At 41.8% G+C, this 20866-nt stretch overlaps 1 protein-coding gene across 1 annotated transcript in view; it reads right to left on the reverse strand.

The window, feature by feature from the left end:
- The window catches only part of LOC106810528 (myotubularin-related protein 10-like), a 30805-nt gene extending 15112 nt beyond the window's left edge, over positions 1–15693 (reverse strand). Inside the window, exons 1-12 of the mRNA XM_014813908.1 lie at positions 15406–15693; positions 8322–8382; positions 7636–7781; positions 7418–7493; positions 7062–7141; positions 6307–6369; positions 5928–6009; positions 5490–5610; positions 5207–5294; positions 4626–4717; positions 3722–3852; positions 3040–3189 (exon numbers count right to left, since the gene is read on the reverse strand). Of these exons, the coding sequence (XP_014669394.1) occupies positions 3040–3189; positions 3722–3852; positions 4626–4717; positions 5207–5294; positions 5490–5610; positions 5928–6009; positions 6307–6369; positions 7062–7141; positions 7418–7493; positions 7636–7781; positions 8322–8382; positions 15406–15543 (1228 nt within the window). The 5' untranslated portion in view covers positions 15544–15693. The remainder of the gene's footprint in view (positions 1–3039; positions 3190–3721; positions 3853–4625; positions 4718–5206; positions 5295–5489; positions 5611–5927; positions 6010–6306; positions 6370–7061; positions 7142–7417; positions 7494–7635; positions 7782–8321; positions 8383–15405) is intronic.
- Positions 15694–20866: the final 5173 nt, after the last annotated feature.

Consider the following 20866-nt stretch of genomic DNA (forward strand, 5'->3'; position numbering starts at 1 on the left):
GCAACGTTCAGACACTGTACGCCCCCCCAATCACCGATACTGGCACCATCCAACCACCGATTACGGCACCTCCAACACCCGTTCTCCCCACCAACCACCGATACGGCACTCCCAACCCCGTTCTCCCCCCCCTCCCAAACACCGTACGGCAACTTCAACACTGTACGCCCCCACCCCAATCACCGTACGGCACCTCCAACCACATTACGGCCACTCCAACACCCGTTCCTCCCCCCCACTAACCACGTACGGCACTCTCAACACCCGTTCTGCCCCACCAACCACCGTACGCACCTCCACCCCCGTTTCTCCCCCCCCCCCGCAAACACCGTACGGCAACTTCAACCACTGTACGCCCCCACCCCCAATCACCGTACCGCACTCCAACCACATTACACGCACTCCAACCCCTTCCCCCCCAACCACCGTACGGCACCTCCAACACCCGTTCCCCCCCAACCACCGTACGGCACCTCCAACCCCCCTTCCCCCCCACCACCGTACGGCACCTCCAACCCCGTTGCCCCCCCCAACACCGTACGGCACCTCCAACACGCTTCCCCCCCCCAACCACCGTACGGCACCTCCAACACCCGTTACCCCCCCACACCACCGTACGCACTCTCAACCCCGTTTCCCCCCCCCCAACCACCCTACGGCACTCCAACCCCCGTTCTCCCCCCCCCTCCAAACATCCGTACGGCAACTTCACACTGTAACGCCCCACCTCCCAATCACCGTACGGCACCTCCAACACATTACGGCACTTCCAACACCCGTTTCTCCCCACCAACCACCGTACGGCCACCTCCAACCCCGTTGCCCCCCCCCACCGTGCGGCACCTCCAACCCCCGTTCGCCATAATATATCCTACTTTCTTGCTCCCTCTCTCAAAATACAAGCACACTGTTTAAGAGAACGAGATGGGATGTAATAAAAACATTTATATAGATTACATTCTTGCGTAGCATGTCGCTGGCAAGCAAGCGCAGTGCACGGACGCAAATATACACTTCTGAAACGTACACAGAGTCGAGCTGATCTTGGCAGACTGGCCGATACCAGGGTGGTAATATCACTAAGCCAACGCTTGTGTATTTCAGCACGCGCCAGTTGCACCAGCTGCCGCAGTTCAGCATGCGTAGCTCTAACTAACCGAGCCTGCTTCCGCCTCTAAAAAGTCCCGGCATTTTCTCCCGTATACGCGCGCGACACAAAATATAAACTAAAACGCCCGACCAGACTGCGTTCCAGCCGAGCCACAGGAAGTTGTGCACCAATACAAGAGAGAAAGAGAGAGAGAGAGAGAGAAAGAGCGAGAGAGAGAGAGAGAGAATGAGGATGAGGAGGAGGAGGTGTGTGTGCGTGTGCGTGTGCGTGTGCGTGCGTGTATGTGTGCGCGTGCAAGCATGTGACATAGAGAAGAAAAGAGAAAGAAAGAGCGATAGAGAAAGAGAATGATGGAGGAAGAAGAAATAGACAGAAAGCGAAAGAGAGAGAGAGAGGGAGAGAGATAAAGATAAAGAGATTGAGGGAGAAGGGGACAGGGAAGGAGAGAGAGCAAGACAAATTAAAGTGTCAATGACACTTTAGCTCACCACAAAAAAAGGACACAAATGAGTGAGTAAGAAGAAGTCAGTTTTAATTGAGCAACCATCGACGTACATTATAGAAACGATTGCCATCTGTATATCGCATTAATAATTTATAAACCAAAATGAATCACAATTTGTGAGCGTAGATGGCGCTATACCCGCTTTGTAGTGATGGCGCTTGAAATAAATAGGTTATGCTGCGTTCTGACATGTTTTGTAAATCTTTACTCTAATATAGACGTTTTATCGGCAGAGTGGAGAGGAAATACCAATTTTGCATTAAAGATATTGTCAATGAAATCTTGTAAAACGAACCAGACAAGTGTGACACCACAGACTGTTTGTGTTTATATATTATGCTATATAATTGCCAAACCCTACCTAATTTGCATAATTTTTTTTTAAATATCAAAACCCCTAGCCCTTATTCATTCACATACCAAAAATGAGCAAAATCAGTTGAACCTAAACTGAGTAATGGCAATTCCCATTTTTGCCAAAAAATTGCCGTGGCTCGAAAGTACGTCGACTGGCGTGCTTCAAAATAGGACGTTCCATATGGGAGCATAGCAGTAACAACTACACCCAAGTTCAAACATGTGGGTCAAACGGTTCCTGAGTTATCGTTGACCGAAACCAAATGTTGACGGACGGACGGACGGACGTACGACGATCCATGGCAATAGCTCAACTTGACGATGTCAAGGTGAGCTAAAAATGAGAGAGGGCGAAAGAAGGAGGGAAGAGACAGACAGACAGGCAGAGAGAGAGGGGGAGAGATAGAGAACTGCATAGACATGCACACCATGCACCATTACACCCGATTACTTTTACGAATTTTGCACACATGACCAATTTCACGCATCCTATTGCCACCTCTACCACGTTGTTGATGACAGGACTGCAGCCTAACCATGCCCCAATTTTGTCAAAATTTCGTCACTCGAATGAGCGGTGGCAAGGGAATACGTTCAAAGAAAGAAACCACATGCAGAATACGACTGATTAGGCAGAACGAATCATCTTGTTCCAGTATCTAATCAATCTATTTTAGCAATAGTTAGTTACATTTATTATGCATATTATGCTATTTTGCCTTCAAATCCAGGGGGACAACTGCGTCCTTTGCCTGCTTTTCATGGCATGGCCTTAAATGAGCTCATGAATTTAGACAATATGTTTGTTTCCCACCGAACTGGCCAAAAAGATAAACATAACAGGGACAAGGTTATTGTCTTCATTGCTAGCATAGCTGGCAATTGATGTTAACAATGTTAACAATGTTATGTAATTGGCAATGTTTGCATTTACATACGATCGTCGTAAATGAAATGAGTTATTCAACTTGCAAACGCAACTATTTCCTTGATCTTTAGTTTTTAATGGTGATGTATTTTTGGCAGCGTGTAACGGCAGTGGCGGCAGCAGCAATTAATGCATTACCTTGCAGGACAACAGATAGTTGCTTGGAGATTATCACATCACACACATGCACGGCAGCCTTCAGACACTGTCGCACGTACGTCAACCATTGACTGGCCTCCAAATTACTAAGCCATCGTTCATCTTGGCTCCAAAACTGCTTCACCGATTCTGTCAACAAGTTAGTAACACAGCCAGGGGTTATTTTGCTACGTAATGGTGGGGTAGACTAGCCACCTTTTCAGATCCTACCCATACCTAAAATTCTTCACAGAAATCCAATATTTGTATTTGCTCTTATTTATGAAATTCGTATTTTTATTGAATAAAATAATATCCTCAAAGTGAGGCTAGAAATGCATCCTGCTAGATCCAAATATGAAAGATTGCACAGACCCTGAGTGGGCCTTAAAACCCACCCTCAAAATTCAATTCACTCAAAGGCCATCTTCCCGTTCAAAAAAACTCGGACAACATTCTTATTACCTACCACCTTGTGGAAGCGATCTATTGATAACTGATCATCAACGATGAAATTATTAAAAATTCCAGTTCACAACCACACAGCATATCATTGGGTATAGATATTTGGCTACACTGTTACAAGGAAAACACACTGGCTGCTGTATCAATATGTTAATTTATTAATATATAAATAAATATATATTACAATGAGTGCATATCATTAGAGTGTAAAACGTACCTGGCATGCACAGTTCCCTAAGTTTATAATAGCTGTCTTGTATTTCCCTCACTGTGGGGCAGCACCTGTGTAGTTCATGAACTTGAGCACGTTTGTTTTTCGGATGTGTCGATCTCACTTCTCGTAAGATACTGCTCAGAAATTAGAAAAACCAGAATTAACACCGTACTAAGAACCAACTAATTACCTCAATAAACTAAGAAACAATAAATAATTTGATAATATAAACATATAATAAATACACATAAAAGGAACATTTGCAATTGATATTTCACTAACTAACAACCCTAGATCGTAGATTCTTTACACTAAGTGCGATCAGAAGGTGGATATATGTTTCCATGACAAAGACTGATCGCGTGATGTCAGTGTACGTCAGTGTGACGTCAGACCACCACCGTCCCATAGAAATAATATAGATAACCATATTATTATATTATCTATATTATATATTAGTTATATATTAGTTATATTAGCTATTATATTATAGTTATCTATATTATTTCTATGGTCCATCCAGACCGTGTGACACCATAGATAGTGTTTGGGATACTATAGACAGTATATAAGTCGATCCGAGTCGATTTATAGTTAGTGTTAGGGTTCGGGTTGGGATTAGGGTTAGCGTTAGGGTTAGTGTTAGGGTTAGGGTTAACGCTTTTGCATCATTCTTTGATATACGGAAAGTCTGATGCACGCGCAACCACCAGCACCATCAGCAGGCTGTATGCATACATGCATTCAACATCGGAGATAGCCGGGTTCGTGCGTGACGTACACTGACGTCACGCGATCAGTCTTTGTCATGGAAAAATATGCCCACCCGATCGGAATACTAATATTATATTATTATCATGATGTACACATATAATTAATCTGCAAGACTAGACTTATCTGACAATACCTGTTTAGCTGACTCTCTGATTCAGGTGTTTCCACCTGTAGTGTAGACATTCTTAGCAATGAGATATCCTTGGCACTAGTCCATGACCATACCTGCCATGAGTTAAAAGACACACCTCACACTGGAATGAAAGCCTTTCACAAACCCATTTCCTAATCCTACTATGTGAAAACCACTGCATTTACTCACAAAATACACAGGGACTTAGCCAATACGTTCACACAGACAAATGCCACTCTGCTAACTGTTGTACAGTTGTGCTGATGGCTATATGTCCTTCTATTAGGCACTTATTGGTACGAGTCTTCTCTCTGTGCCAAATACTTGTACTCGCTGCTCCATGTTTCTTACTTGGGACACAGGTTTTTACTTACTAACCAATGGTTCTTACTTATAACATGGGCTATTACTTACTGTCACACACCATTACAATGCTTGACTCCAGTTGTGACCCAGCATTATGAGACATAGTCGGTTTCTGACACAATTTAGCACACACTCCATCAAATATTTGCATACTCCCATTAAAAGTAGAACTTGCTAACAAATGTTTGAAATTATTCAAACAACGTTGTGCTTACCAGTACTCGTTTCTGATTGAAATTCGCTGCCACACATCGGAGCAAGTCGTCTGACACAGTGGCAGGAACCACAAAGTGTGCGGGGAGACTGGAGCAACAACAAGTCAATAATACTTCACTTCAGTACAACCAAGAGCTTAGTTAGCCACTGTCCAGGAAACATAGCAAACTCATGTCGAAGGAAACAGGAATGAACCACGAGTAGAGTTAGGAAAGCAATATGATTCAAATACGTCACCAAATATGGTTTGCTTGATTTAATAATATTTGCTTAATTTCGTACCTTTCAGATATCCGAAACGCTTCGTTACATGAAGCAACCCTCCACTTAACTTTCGTGGGCACATTTGCTAATTCCTTGCTCCAGTCTGTAGCAACTCTGTAGAGTGGAAGGGAGGTAAATGCTGCAACAGTAAATGGAATATAAATCACTCCACAATCTGCTATAATAGGCATAAGCTCAAGAAGCCTGCTAGAATAAAGCACACAAAGGATTCAAGACATTGAAAAAATTAGTTAGTGCCAAAAGACACCCCTTAATAAAGTGTCAAAATGTTTATTCTTATACAATAACCAATGGGTTAAGAATTACACAGTTTAAAGGCGCCAAACCAAAAAAACAGTTCCAAAGTTTGAAGGTTAATGAACTCATGCTTAAATAATCAAGATCACCATTACAACACAGATATAATGAATGGTCATCAGTTGCTCCATCACTTACGAGCAATACGCTTGCGAAAGTCAAAGCCAAACAGAAGCGCGACTCGGGCTGGGAATGCATAGTGCAGGATTGTGTTCACTATCTGCAAAGCACACACAAAGGCAGTGTTTAAATTTTTACCCAATTCATGAACAACTGCACCACTAGTATTCATTAAAAAACAGGGTTAGCAGTGAACTACGAATTTTGTCCAATTGCCCTTTGTCCATCAAACAATTTTACATGGAAACTAACTAAATATCTAGAACTGTGAATAAGTGAGGCTGGAGATGTAAGACCTTATTGCCGAAGGCATAGTTATAAGAAATATCCATGCCAATAAGGGCCTCTGACTAAAGAGTACAAACAAACCTTGGCGACAAGAATGGTTAATACTCACAGCTCTTGACTGATTCTCTTTGTTTCTACAGAGCTTGAAGCTGAAGGTAACGATGCGAAAATCCTGTCAATGAAAAAGAAACTATTAAAACTCAACGTCAATATATTACTCACTTTAAGAAATTAAGGAATTATGAATCCTAATATACAATCATGAATGATTCATACAGCTATGAAAATCCAAAGTGCTTAAATACAAAGTTCAACCTAGCTTTATTTGTAAATTTCACAAACTCCTAAAAGACGGGAAATTACTGTATCGCAGGAACAGTGCAGACTATTACCAGAAATGTATTATTAAGATCAAATGAGAAATATTACATAAGCTTTTTTTATAAATTTTTCTACGATCGATTACAACATGCATGATGGACCAACCCACCTTTTTATCTATGACGATGGCAGTAATGCAAATTGCAAGTTTTATACTCCATTTACAAAACTGTATCTAGCCGGAGTGCAAGAATATGTCACGTAATCAGGAGTCTATCAATATTGATAGACTCCTGACGTAATGAATGACAGTACTTGATTTTTATGCCAAAATCTTGCAAAAATTTTTGCTTATCGTTGTTAGCCAGATACAGAGACAATTTACCAAAGCTAAATTGGATACATACCATACATGTAATAACTCACAGCATATAGAAACTGCATATCAAAAACTTCATCATTTAGAAGTTCATTGCTGCCATCCTACTGTGACATCTCATACATTACAAGCAAATTGTTATCATGCAACAACAGTCAGGATACCTTGCAATGTAACTGGATTGCTTCGACAGAGCTGTAGACACTAGATCCAGGAGCTAGTCTGCGCAACTTGCCACCAGTTACTAGAAGCACAACACAAACATCATAAAACCTCACAAAGTTTTGTTAGTTTCCACCATGCAGGTAGCAGTCAAACATCATCGACAAAACACATCTGGCACGTATACTTTCGGACAATAGCTTCCATACTTAATGTCTCATTCTGTTTTTATATTGACACCGCTGGTACTGTTTCATGACAAGGTTATTAACCCAGTACCTAGAATATGAGATTTGTGCAGCACAAGCTTAACAGAATTAAGTCCTGAACAGCAACAGTAGACAATGCTAGGTCGTACCTTGAAAAACACTTTCCACGTTTGTGAGTGCAATATCATCATTTCCAACAAGGTTATTCTGCTGTCCTTGATAGGTCTGTAACCAGAACAGCTTAATAAGATGCTGACACACAATTCCAGTGCTGATTGTAAAACACAAAGAGAAAATCGATTAGCAACAGCTTAGTAAAGCCACAGTTAAGGCATATTGCTGCTAAACTTCACTGTAAAAAACCAACCGCATGTTGCTCTGTTGATCCTGCGGTCATAAAGCTGACTTTGAAATTTGTGATAACCAGTACACCAGTAGAACCACTTCCTCCTGCATGACCAGCCAGTGGATTAAACCTGAGCACACAGTGTGCCTTAGCAATCTCTATCTCTCCTATAGAAAAAAAAAAGATTAAATAAAAAAATACCATGTGAAATATAGGTTTAATAGATAGGAAAATGAACAATGTAGTTTCAAAACTTATTACTGGTTTCAGCCTTTACCCAACTTAGGGATATTGAATATATGGATAGGTGAGGGAGTAATACATGGTTATAAGGGGCCGAGTATCATTCAGTAATATTACCAGCAGGTTTAGCTAGGTTACTGGATATGTGCCTACTATGTTGAATCTATTTTAAATGTCTGTCAATATAGATTTCTTAGTATTTTATGCAATTGGTTATTTTCCAGAATGTTGCTTCGTAGTTTTATCTTAAAATTAGAAAATTCACACTTGTTGGCAATTACCGTGAATTTGTTTTTATAGTTGATCGAGTTTGTTGGATACCATTAAAATAATGTATAACAAGAAGCCATGTGTGATTCAACCTTAATCAAAATATAATAAAAACCTCAACCCTAAGCTCAACATTAAAGAACTAAATAGTATTCAAACATACCATCATAACATTTCACAGAATCTATTCTTACCTGGTAAAAGTTTTGGATCTGGAATACCAGTGCTGCCAATGGGTTCGTACAATTCTTCAATCTGTGAAATAGATATATAGAAGTTACTTAAAAACAAGAGGAAGTAAATAGAGCAAAAGCTTAAGAGAGAGTAACAGTATTAAAATGTGTTATGCTCATCCTGAAAAAAAAATGTACAAACTCAATATAAGGAGGAATATGTGTTTGCATTAAATTTTTACCAACAGCCAAGTCCATATAAAATAAGATGGGACACTTGACCGAAATATTGGGTAAATTGCAATAGTAGCATTGACCACCGGCTGGTGATGCATTGAGAGCTGTTAATTGGCAATGCGCATTGTAAACATGCAATGGCACATCGATTGTCTGCAAAGAAAATTGTCAGTCCAACGTGTTTTTTAATAAAATGCAGTGCTCAATAACCGCAGAAAGAGCATCAGCAAGCATGATGTGCACGCTAGTTATATCGTCCAAAAGTATTACAGGGTTTCTTCTGAGAGAAAATTAGACAAAGGAGGTAATGGCCAGTTTGATAAAAAAACGCGCATGATGGATTCAAAGGCGTGCCTTAAGCACGTGTGACCAAGTGTCCACCGACTATGGCTATAATCTAAATATGCCAGAAGCACGTGGTGATCTATTTATTTTTTGGGTTGACACTATTTTGACAACGACGGGTATTTTGACCCTGTATTAGTAGGACAGAGAAGGCGAGGGGCTTCTCCCCTAAGCCCAACCAGGAAGTGTTTACCGCACTACGCAGTTATAGAATCATTGTGCTAAAAGTTATGAACATGACGCCATAATAAAAATATTGTTTGTTCGCCCTCACTTGACCGACCTGCCAAAAAGGGGCCGACTCAACAAATTTCATTGATTTTTCCCATTCTTTTTTTTTTACAAATTGTATTACTGTACATTATATAAATCTGTAGGTAATACATTATATGTACCAAGGAAAACAAACATTCAACATATAAGGTATCTCCACACAAGCACACCGGAGCATGTAGACACCATGCTGAATTCGCAGTGCTCGAAATAAGCGTTGTCCGGTTGTCCGAGACAACCAGAATTTGTGCCGGACAACCTAACCAGTCTGAAGACATATGTCCGTGTGGACATCCAAGAAAAAAGTTTGTACGAAAAAACGCAACTTTATTTTATGTTTTCCTCAGCTGGCTTTCTCCAAGAGCACTTATAGCTCTGATGGACCCGCCATTAATCTATGGCGTGTGGGGAAAGCGACGCATCACAGCTGCTTATTTCAACACTGCGTATTGTCAGGCGTTTTCTGATTTATGAAGAGGTGAACGTCGCATTGTGGAACCAGGCCAAACCAGCAAGTTCACCCTACATTTTGGATATTTTTTATTCCATTATTATTTTTGTAATTTTCGAATGGCTTATGCCGATTGCCCAAAACAAACAACTGCAGTGCGGATTCATGTGGATCCGAAAGTTAAAAAAAAGCAGATTTGTCGTATGTCAGTAATGGATAGGCTGCATACATGAATTCAAAAGTGCTGCAAATACCATACTCCTGCGATCGTACATTATTCAAAATTTTCTGGGGGGGACCCCATACCCCCCCGCTTGTTTTTCACCCCCCTCCTTTGCGAATCCCAGACCGCCACTGAACAATTTACATTATCTTGGGAGCAGAGAACAATGAACAAAATGTCGCCTTTTCACATGGGCACCCAAAACAAAAGATTTTGCAGAGAGAGGATAGAGGAAGCCGTAGTGGTTGTGGAGAGGGAGGCACGGAGAGCCATTAAAAGTATTAAGTCATCCACTATTTTGCCCGCAGTTTGCTTTTTTGGGCCACCCTTGTTAAAAAATCCTGGCTACACCATCTTTTTGGGCTTTTCTGACCATATTCATTATGTGATTGAAAATCATGAGATACTTTGGGATATGTTTTGGGGGACAACAGAAATTGTGTTGCGGACAACCTTCGGCATTATGATTGCCTGGGTTGTGCGCAGCGACACCAGTCATGTTTTTATCTTATTTCGAGCACTGATTCGTTTAAAAGACCCCTCCCTAAAAAAACTATCTCTACCTACCCTAATACTTTTCAGCCGTTGGCGTTCTGGGTATAAGGGCAAACGAACGATTATTTTTAAATTGTGGCTATGAGTGAAGAACTGTGCAGGCAGACTGGTCTGATATATCACAATCAATATCGTATCAACTATCTATTGGTCTTAGACTCACAGGTCATGACATGTCATTGAATCAAGCTGTTCCAACAATTAAACAATTGTAACGTCGATTTAGCGAAAATTGATAATCTCTTGTTCCCAATGAGCTGTTTGCACATGCATTGCCATTGTTGTATAACGTTGATAAGGAACATATAGGTTACAAAAATTATTTTAGAATAGTTTCCTATTTTCAGGCTTAACCTTACTTGCCTACTAACATTTAATAAATACCAATCACATCCATAGATAAGTGCTTCGATAGCATGCATGGGTCGAAATAAAGCAATAGTCCGATGGTCCTCAGCGCCATCAAATAATCACGGAGAAGCCATCAGATTTTCCTAGAAAAAAATCGCATCTTTATTTATGGTTTTCCATCAGTGGTTTCTCTAGAGCACTTGATAGGCCTGTTATGGCGCCGCCATTAATCTACTGGTGTTTCGGCGAAGCGACGCCATACCAGCGCTGCTTATTCCAACACTTAGGTATATGTCAGGCTTTTCTTGATTTTATGAGAAGGTTTGAACTCGCATCTTGTGAACCAGCATTATCCTGCCAGTTTCACCGTACATTTTGGTTTTATTTTTTTTAATTCATTATTTTCATTCTCTGAATTTTCGTCTCTTCTCGTATGGCTTTGTGCCACATGTCAAATACATATACCAACATGGCATTGGTGGGGATTCTATATGTTGACTTCTCTCGTATATATAAGCTTAAAAAAGAGGTAGATTATTGTTCGTAGTCAGATATGAAGGCTTTACATGTACGTCAATAAGTATGGCTGCACAATACGCATCTCCTCCCGATCTACTTTTCAATATTATTTTTCTATTGGGGGTGAGGCTACTCCCATCGGCCTCCTTTCCGCTTTTGTCATCTTATTGATTCTCCATTTCATGTTTTTTCACCATCTCCACCTTGGTGGATAAATCCCAGATTCCCTGTCATTACTGAACCAGATTACATTATTCTTTTGGGAGCATTAGGTAGAATCAATGACAACAAATAATCGTCTATTTCCTACCTGTCATTTCTCACTGCTCTGCCTTTTTTCACATGTGCATTTCTCCCAAAACAGAAAGCATTCGCCATGATTTGAATCTTGCGTTGCTTTCAGATTGAGCCTGTCTCTGGTTATGTGGTTTGTTGAGAAAGGGAGGGGACTGGAGGAGCATTTAAATATTAAGTCATTCCACTATTTCGCTCAGTTTGCTGCTTTTTGGCCACCGCTTGTTTAAAAAAATCGCTGGCCCTAGCACCACTGTTTTTGGGTGTTTTCTGACCATATTATTATGTGATTGAAAATAGGAGATTTGGGGATATTTTTTGGGGACAACCAGAAATTGTTGCGGACAACCCGATTTGATGCCTGGGTTGTCCGCAGGACAACCACATTTTTTTTCTTATTTCGAGCACTGATTCGTAAAAAGACCCCCCCTAAAAAAAGCCTACCTACCTACCCAAACTTTTCAGCCTGGGTCGGGTAAGGGCAAACAACGATTTTTTTAATTGTGGCATGAGTAAGAACTGTGCAGGCAGACTGGTCTAATATCACAATCAATATCGATATCAACTATCATTGGTCTAGACTACAGGTCATGACATTGGTCATTGACAGCTTCCAACATTAAACATTTTATCGCATTTAGGAAAATTATAATCTCTTGTTCCCAACGAGCTGTTGCACATGCATGCATGTGATAAGTTGATAACGGTAACAACAAAAATATTTAGAATAGTTTCCAATTTCAGGCTAACCACTTGCACAACATTTAATAAATAGCCAATCACATCCATAGATAATGTTTTCATTAGCATGCAGGGGTCGAAATAAGCGATAGTCCGATGGTCCAGGGCCATCAAATAATCAGGAGAACCATCAGATTTTCATAGTCAATGGTCCTACGGACCATTGAATATTTTGGTCCCATTTTACGAAATTTTCTTCGTTTCCACGTTTCGATTATTGCTAATCCAGTGTTGACCATAGCAAATATTTGGCATGATGTAACAATGATAACAATTTGAAATTTAGGAGGACCATCTAAATTTCAAACTAGATGGTCCTGTGGTCCATCTCTTTTTTCTCTCCTTATTTCTACTCCTGGCATGTAACAAAAACATTTTATAACAAAAATTTGGCTGATCACCTGTCTTCGGATTGCAAAAAAGTATGTCAAGCATACCATTTTAATTGATCCGCGAAATTCGGTTTCATAAGATCTGGGGCACTTATTGTGCAAGGCTGCCCAGCATGAAGAAAATATTTGACTATCCTTACTAAAGGACCTCTAAATGAAATGGCAAGCCCATGTATAAAAAGGAGACGAACTGTGACCTAATGCCATCAGTGTTTGCCACTGAGCAGAAAAAGCTGTAGGCCGGCAGGGCCTATAGCTCCTAAAAGCTGCAGGCCCGCCAGCAACGCTGAAGGCCCGCCAATTTTGGAGCAAATTACAGTAATAAAACAGCATATCATGTTCTTCCTTGTGTTTATTAGTCATTATCAATGTACATAATCATAATCCCTCTGTTTTTCCTTCCTCTCGTCGGATGACTGTTTATGCATCTTTGCCGGGGGCTCACAATTAAGGAAACGCCACATCATTGTTATATGTAGCTCCTTGGTAACTACGACTCTCCACTTTGACAGCAGAGAGACAGACTGGTAGTCTGGTACACATCGGGGACTTCTATGGGGGTCTGAGGGCATGCCCCCCAGAAATTTTTTGAAAATTATAAGCTCTGAGATGCAATCTAGAGCCATTTCAGAGTACTCCAATAGCTTACAACTAGCAACACTTTTTGGTGGAAAAGGAAAAAATTATGTAAAATTTACCTACAGTAAAATTTTGATGGGCACTGGGGAATTCCGTCTGTGTTGAGTGTGTCCAATGTAAATGTATTTTGTAGACATACAAGCTCTTATGTAGGGAAGCTTTTATTTAGCTACACCCTGTATAAAATGTATATAGTTTTTCCAAACGTTAAAAACAATATGACACGGTTAAACCTGAGTGGTGCGACGAGGCTGTACTGCTGTTTGCATGACTAGTAAAGTAATACCACACGACGTGCTTTGCAGCTACAGTGACTTATGTGTGTTAAAACTTGAGACAATTATTATTATTTACTGTATAATTCAACATGATATATTACCTAAATCTTCTTAATATTATTTTAAAACAGTATATACTGATCGTTTGTTAACTACCAGTGATACTTTATTGTTTACATCCAAACGTGAAATGCGCGGGGATGTGAGAATTACTCCACAACCTAGCGCACGTGAACAGTGAGCGTGCTGCACGACCCGTGCACGTAAATAAACCCTGGCCAACACAATGTAGGGTTCACTACCACTGGCCAAAAGTAAGCTCCACCCACTTCTTATCGATTTTTGGTATGCCAACGCTGCTACTGGATTCAGGAACCTGTGCTAACCTGTGCGTCCGAACATCCCACGCACGTTTCTTGAATGCCAACTAAAGTTGATTGCAGTGGGCAGTCAATAATATGCAGTGGGCGAACGCATTGTTTACATGTATGTCACGGTTTATCACGGATTAGTTTTCAAATAAATACCCCTGGAAATTAATATGCATGAACAGATTTCTACAGGTAACAGTTTCTCAGTGTTTCGAGTTTTCGGTGATCAAATAGCTGTAGGATCAGCGGGCCTGTTGTATCAAGAAGCTGTAGGCCCGGCATCGAAACTGTCGGCGGCGGGCCGAGGGGCCGACGTGAATTTCGAACACTGAATGCCATGCATTAATGCCTGCAGTGCATTAATGCCACGAGTCGCTGTAATTTTGACGCTGAACACAGAACACAACGTTTGATCATTCGTCACCGCAGTGTGTTTTAACCTTAAGTTATGACTTATGTATTGTTTAGCCTTTAAGGCCAAGACACACTGCAGCGACAGCGACCGACCGTAACAACAAACGACTTTTCAGAAAATTAGAAACTATCGTTTCCTATGAGCCATTGCACACACACGCGACAACGACCGGCGACAACCTCGACAACAAAAATATTTAGGAACGTTTCTAATCTACATGATCTACAGCGACAGTCGCGAGCGACACTTTACAAATAGCCAATCGCAGTCGTTTTCATCGGCACGTGACATAATGATTACGTCATAAATAACCCATAATGCTAGCCAAGACGTAGACTGGTCTCCAGCACTAATTAAACTCGCACCGCATGTCACAAACAATGGGGCTGCGAACCAGTCTAACCAAAGCGTGAAAGCTGTGGCAAGCTAGACACAGTACGTACAGTACATGATAATTTGCTGCGTATATTTTACTTTATTATCTTATCCTTATACCTAGAGAGTTTTTGCAGCCTGTTATTTAAAAGCAGCAGCATGAGTTTTTGCCGTTTGTTCATGTGCTGATGTGTACCACTGTGGTGAGTGCTGGGTGAACTTTGACCTAACGTCGGTCGCTGTCGCTGCAGTGTGTTTGCGCCAGTCGCCGCGACTTTTGTCGTTTGTCGTTTACTCGTTACGGTCGGTCGCTGTCGCTGCAGACTGCAGTGTGTCTTGACCTTTACTCTTTAGATTGACTTAGTCCGCAAATGCAGACGTAAACTCCGCTTTGCTAATCTGAGGGTGCGGGTTTATACCCATTACTGGGGTCTGCGTCGGCTCGGACTAAATCTCTAAGATTGACTGAGCTCATGATTTGATCAATGACAATGCCAATGGAGTTGTGCAGGAATCAATTAACAACATGATAAAGATACGATTAATGATGTTTATTTATGTCTCATCAATTCTATAAAACTTTGATGGTTACTGGTGCATAACTATTCTCATAGGTGGGCAAACACGGTGTGACACTGCCACCAACCTGTTCCTGTGGCTGTGTTTGTGACAGATTCGATGTGGCTGCAATGCCAATACTGGCAATAGACGGATCGTCAACATAGGACTTAAATGACGTTCTGTTTCGCTTCTTTTTCTCTAATAAATAATGTACGGGATTCATAATTGTGGTCCAGATAGGTTAAACTAAAATACTCTTCACTAAAATAGCAGACCACATAAACAAAAACGGTTCTTCATTCACGTAAATAACTATGATGGGAGTCGCCATTAAATGATCCAAATAGTTGCGGCTACGCGGTAACTAAAACCAGCCGCCATCTAAAGCATCCGCTTACACTATTTCTGACAAAAACTCGTCAAGACTCGTTAGGGCACTAACACCTCGTTAGGTCACCGCACTAACACGAAAGGTATGTAGTATACTAAATTACTAATTAAAGATTTTATTACACTTTATTGAATTTAGAAATATTTCAGTTAGGAGGCAGTGCCCGACTTAAATTTGACGTGCCTCATAGCCATAGGCTACTACTGTAGTATTGTACTAGGGCCAACTGTACGGGGTGCGTGATTTTTTTTCCTAGGTCAATCAAGAACATAAACGCTGCCATTGGTTACAAATCAATATACAAATCACGTGCCTCAAACTCCTGTTTTATGGTGCATTGTAACCCTAACCCTAACCCTAACCCTAATCCTAACCCAATTTAAAAATATATATAAAAAATAAATTTTTAATTGTTGTAAAAATGAATTGTTGTTATTAAATTGTTGTAAATAAATCATGTAAATATTTGCGTTAATTAGAAAAAAATTGTTAAATGGATAAAGATAGAAAAAATACAGAAAACAGGAAAATAATTCAAAACATATGGGATTCGATCCACTGCCCTTTCACCCTTGAGTTTCGTGCGTATTCGCTCGGCTACTAGGGTTATTCGAATTACATATTTTGGATGTGCTATGAATATGACGAGACTGTGACGTCATTGAGCGACGAAACAATCTCAACCATTAGCAGCGCTCACTAGAGCCCTATATGTTCTTGATTGACCTAGGAGAAAAAATCACGCGTACGGCGTACATATAAAAAGCGCCCGGTGTAGCGCGAAATTTCTGACTTGCGAAATATCTGAGATAGCCCTGCTCCTCGAGCCTATGCGCACGCGCACTGCGCGTGCGTCCCGACCCGACTCATCACAGCAGAGCATCACAGCTCGTCTTTGTGTGCGAAATTTCTGATCTGCGAAATATATGATATAGGATTCGTATGCGCATGCGCACTTCGCATATATGCTCAAATATGGCGATTTCCACTTCAGCTAAGACACCAGCTGGTGGAGAAGGAGGAGGGGAGAAGCGATGGGATGAAGGAGGGAGGGGCGAGAAGGGGAAGCTGATAGAGAAGAGGGGGAGAAGCTGGTGGAGAAAGGAGGAGGGGAAGCTGATGGTAGAAGGAGGAGGGGAGAAGGGAGAAGCTGGGTGGAAGAAGGAGGGGGAGAAGCTGGTGGAGAAGGAGGTAAGGGAGAAGGTGAGAAGCTGGTAGAGAAGGAAGTGCGAGAAAGTGAGAAGGTGGTGGAGAAAGGAGAGGGGAGAAGCTTGTGGACGAAAGGAGGAGGGGGGAACGAAGCTGGTGGAACGGAAGTGAGCGAGGGGGAGAAAAGGAGGGAGGAGAAGAGAGAAAGCCTGGTGGCGAGGGAGGAAGGGGAGAAGCTGTGGAGAAGGAGGGGGGAGGGGAGAAAAGTAGAAGCTGGTGGAGAACGGAAAAGGGGGAGAAGTTGGTGGAGAAGGAGGGGATGAAGGGAGAAGCTGGTGGAGGAGGAGAGGGGAGAAGGGAGAGGTGGTGGAGGAGGGAGGAGGCAGGAGAAGGCTGGTGGAGGAGGAGGGAGGGGAGAAGCTGGTGAGGAAGGAGGAAGGGAGCAGGGAGGGAGAAGGGAGCTGGTGAGGAGGAGGGGAGAAGGAGAAGCTTGGTGGAATAAGGAGGAGGGGAAGAAGCTCGGTGGAAGAAGGAGGAGAGGGAGAAGGGGAAGCTGGTGAAGAGGGAAGAGGGGGAACTGGTTAGGAGAAGGAGAGGTGGAGAAGGGAGAAGCTGGTGGGAAGAAGGAGACGAGAAGTTGGTGGAGAAGGAGGAGGGGAGAAGCTGGAGGAAGGACGAGGAGAAGAAGAGCGGGTCTCCTTCCGAGAATACTGCTCTCTCTCTCTCTCTCTCTTCTCTGCATCTCTCTCATCTCTCTCTCTTTCTCTTTGCTCTCTCTCTCGGGGCTCTCTCTCTCTCTCTCTCTCTCGCTCGTGGGATGGCGCCACGATGTTGTGTATAGAAATATTTGGTGCAATTGAGATCGCTGCTGAAGGTAATGAACTACTGGCCCTATATTTCATATTTTTAGGGCTGGGGCAATGGACCAAGTAAATGGCGATTATGTCAAATAACAAAATTAAAGCCAAAATAATATGGACTTAAATTGTCGAAAATTAGGTCTAGATGTGGTGATATATTCATGCGCGTGTGCGGCGTGTGTGCGCGCGTCCCTGCGTGCGTGTGTGCGCCCACCCGTGCGTGCGAGCATGAGTAACAGTAGACCACATGTGGTGCGGATTTGCAAGCATTCTAACATTAAAAATTCGAACAGTATTTCTAAAAACAAAATCTACAGCCAAGCCCCTCAAACTTATGTAGGCCTACATGTTTAATATATCATGTATTGCGTAAAATATTAGAACCTAATCCCAGAGCCCTTTGTTTAACTTACAAACGTATATTTTCATGTATAGAAATGTGGGAAATTATTGATGAGAAAAACCTCTCCGAATTACAGCTGTACATATAGGTCAAATGTTGGGCCATGCGGTAATGTCAAAATACATACAATATTGGTTATTATATACATTTATACTTGTAAACGAAACCACGATATTTTGTTCTATAACTATCTTTATTAAAGCAAAAACGTCTACAAAATTGCTAACGTACACGCTAATGAAACTGCACATATATTTTGCAACAAACCATAATAACCTGTTACAAAATAATTTTTCCACAACGGAAAGTTACTGAATATATTCGCGTGGTGTTATTGTTCAATACGATGTGCTATATATTGAGCCGCTATAGATAATAGACCATAATAGATATGATAATTCCAGAGTAATTGCAGCAATATTAAATAAATATAACGTTGCTCATCCAAAAGCTAATGACGTCACACTCGCGAATGTTGAAATTTTTGCTAACGAACGTTAGCAATCGACGTTGCGGAATATATGACTGTCGAAGCCCGCGTTGTTGATGCTTATGCAGAACTGAATGATTTGTGATAAACGTCTATTTCAGTAGCATATACATATGTGTGTGGTTGCACACAGATAAAGCCGGATAAATAAGCATTTGATAAATAAGGCAGCAAAACCAGATAGGTCTCACGAGTTGTAACAAAGCTCACGTATTAGGGTACCTTGGTGAACCTCTAAGGTCTTTAAATTCCCGCCTACATAATATGTCGTACGGCGTTTTAGCATTAAGATAGAGACATGGGGAAATCCGACACATTACCCAGGCAACGGTTCGGGCGATGAACTCAAAAGCCATTAGCTACATAATTAAGAACACCCGTAATTCAGAATGGACAGGCCACAGGGGCAGTACCGAAGGGTACGAAGCACATTAACATCAACAAGAATGCGGAGGGCTGTAACAAACAAACGATTATGTAAGCCCCGGTCACAAGGAATCGTACGAAATTTTGTCGTGGTGGACCCATAAAATATTTGTCGTGGCCAGATCTTGCAACATGCCCGAAATGTATTTCGAGTGTTCACAAGGGCTACGATGCATCAAAGATGGTTTGGCGATGGGGACGCGACAGAAAAAAAAGAAGATATGTCGTGGTTATGTCGTGGGTGTGTCGCAAGTCAGTCGCAAGTCAGTCGTGAGTTGTCGGGCATTGTCGGGGGGCTGTTTTTCACGTGAACAGGTCGTGGTTCCCTCGTGGGATGCACGTGCTACATTCGTGCGACTGGCGCACAACAGTCGTGGGTCATTCGTGGGTCACTCGTGAGTCACTCGTGAGTCACTCGTGGGTCACTCGTGGGTCACTCGCGTGTCCGTCTCCCGACTATATAACGAGGCCCGGGCTGTTGCCTGCCATTTGCTGCAGAGATTTTCCAGTGGATACACAGACCCCATAGCTTGCACGCTGGCTTGCAACCGACTACATTACCGGCTAACCACTGCGTCGCCATGCACAATGACAATCAAAACGACCCTAAGCACATTCTCGTGACGCTGACCATCTTACTAGCTCCAGCTGTAATGAATAATTGCTGAAGTTTAACGAGTAAAGGTACACGGCCAACAAACCTTAACACCGCCTACCGAGCATAAATTTCGGATAGCTTGATACTACGAGTGAACCACCGACCCTAATGCTAACCCTAACCCTAACCCTAACCCTAACCCTAACCATTAACTCTAACAATTAAACGCAACCGTAACCCTAACCCTAACTATTAACCCTAACCATTAACCCTACCCTGCCGGGGCCGCGGTCAGTATTAGCCTTAGGTAAGCATTACAAATTAATATTCATTCGAAATTTCATTTGAAGGGCAACACCTTGCCGTTTACAAATGCCCTTCTCTAATGTATAGAATTTTGGGGTTCTCGGCGCGTTTTTTTTCTGGAAGCCAATACTATTCAGTGGATGTGTTTAAAAGGGAGAGGTGCACGCACGTAGTGACGTAGTAGATGTGCATTACATATCCTGAATTTTGAATGCGTCCAAAGTCTTCCCCACAAAAAAATAAAATAAAAAGTATAGGCACTACAATAAATCCTGGATCCAGATCTGGATCGGAATCACCACCAAAATCTAATCGATTGGTTGTTGGCCCAAGACCAACCCGTCCAAAAAAATTCATAAAAATCCGTCCGTAATTTTTTGAGATATCCTGTTGACAGACAACAAACAAACAAACAAACAAACTAACAGGGGCGAAAACATAAACCTCCTTGGCGGAGGTAATAAGAGAGAGCCAAATCTACGTTGCCGTTGGTCGGCGCTATTGTCGCGTATGGGAAGTATAGTGTAGGACGATGAACGAAATGTGTTCATATGTAATTTTGTTGAAATTATATACCTGTAGGGTGCACTGTGCACATACTCGAGAGTAGTTGTGCAGTAGACATCTATAATAGAATGTCAGTAGTAGACACGAAAAATGTTAGCCCGAATGACTCATTTCAGTAATTATTGGTCGGCAATGTTCCGAACCTTCGTAAAACGTAAAACGTGTGATAGATTATAGGGTTAGACGTGTCTGCGCGCATGTCTAGCATATATTTATAAAAAAATAATATTTTGATTGAATTATGTTTGAGTGTGTGTGTGTGTGTGTGTGTGTGTGTGTGTGTGTGATGTCTTGTGTTGTGTGTGTGTGTGTGTGTGTGTGTGTGTGTTGTGTGTGAGTGGTGAGTGTGTTGTGTG

The sequence above is a fragment of the Priapulus caudatus genome, unplaced genomic scaffold (genome assembly GCF_000485595.1).
Source record: "Priapulus caudatus unplaced genomic scaffold, Priapulus_caudatus-5.0.1 Scaffold449, whole genome shotgun sequence".
In the NCBI taxonomy this organism is placed as follows: domain Eukaryota; kingdom Metazoa; phylum Priapulida; class Priapulimorpha; order Priapulimorphida; family Priapulidae; genus Priapulus; species Priapulus caudatus.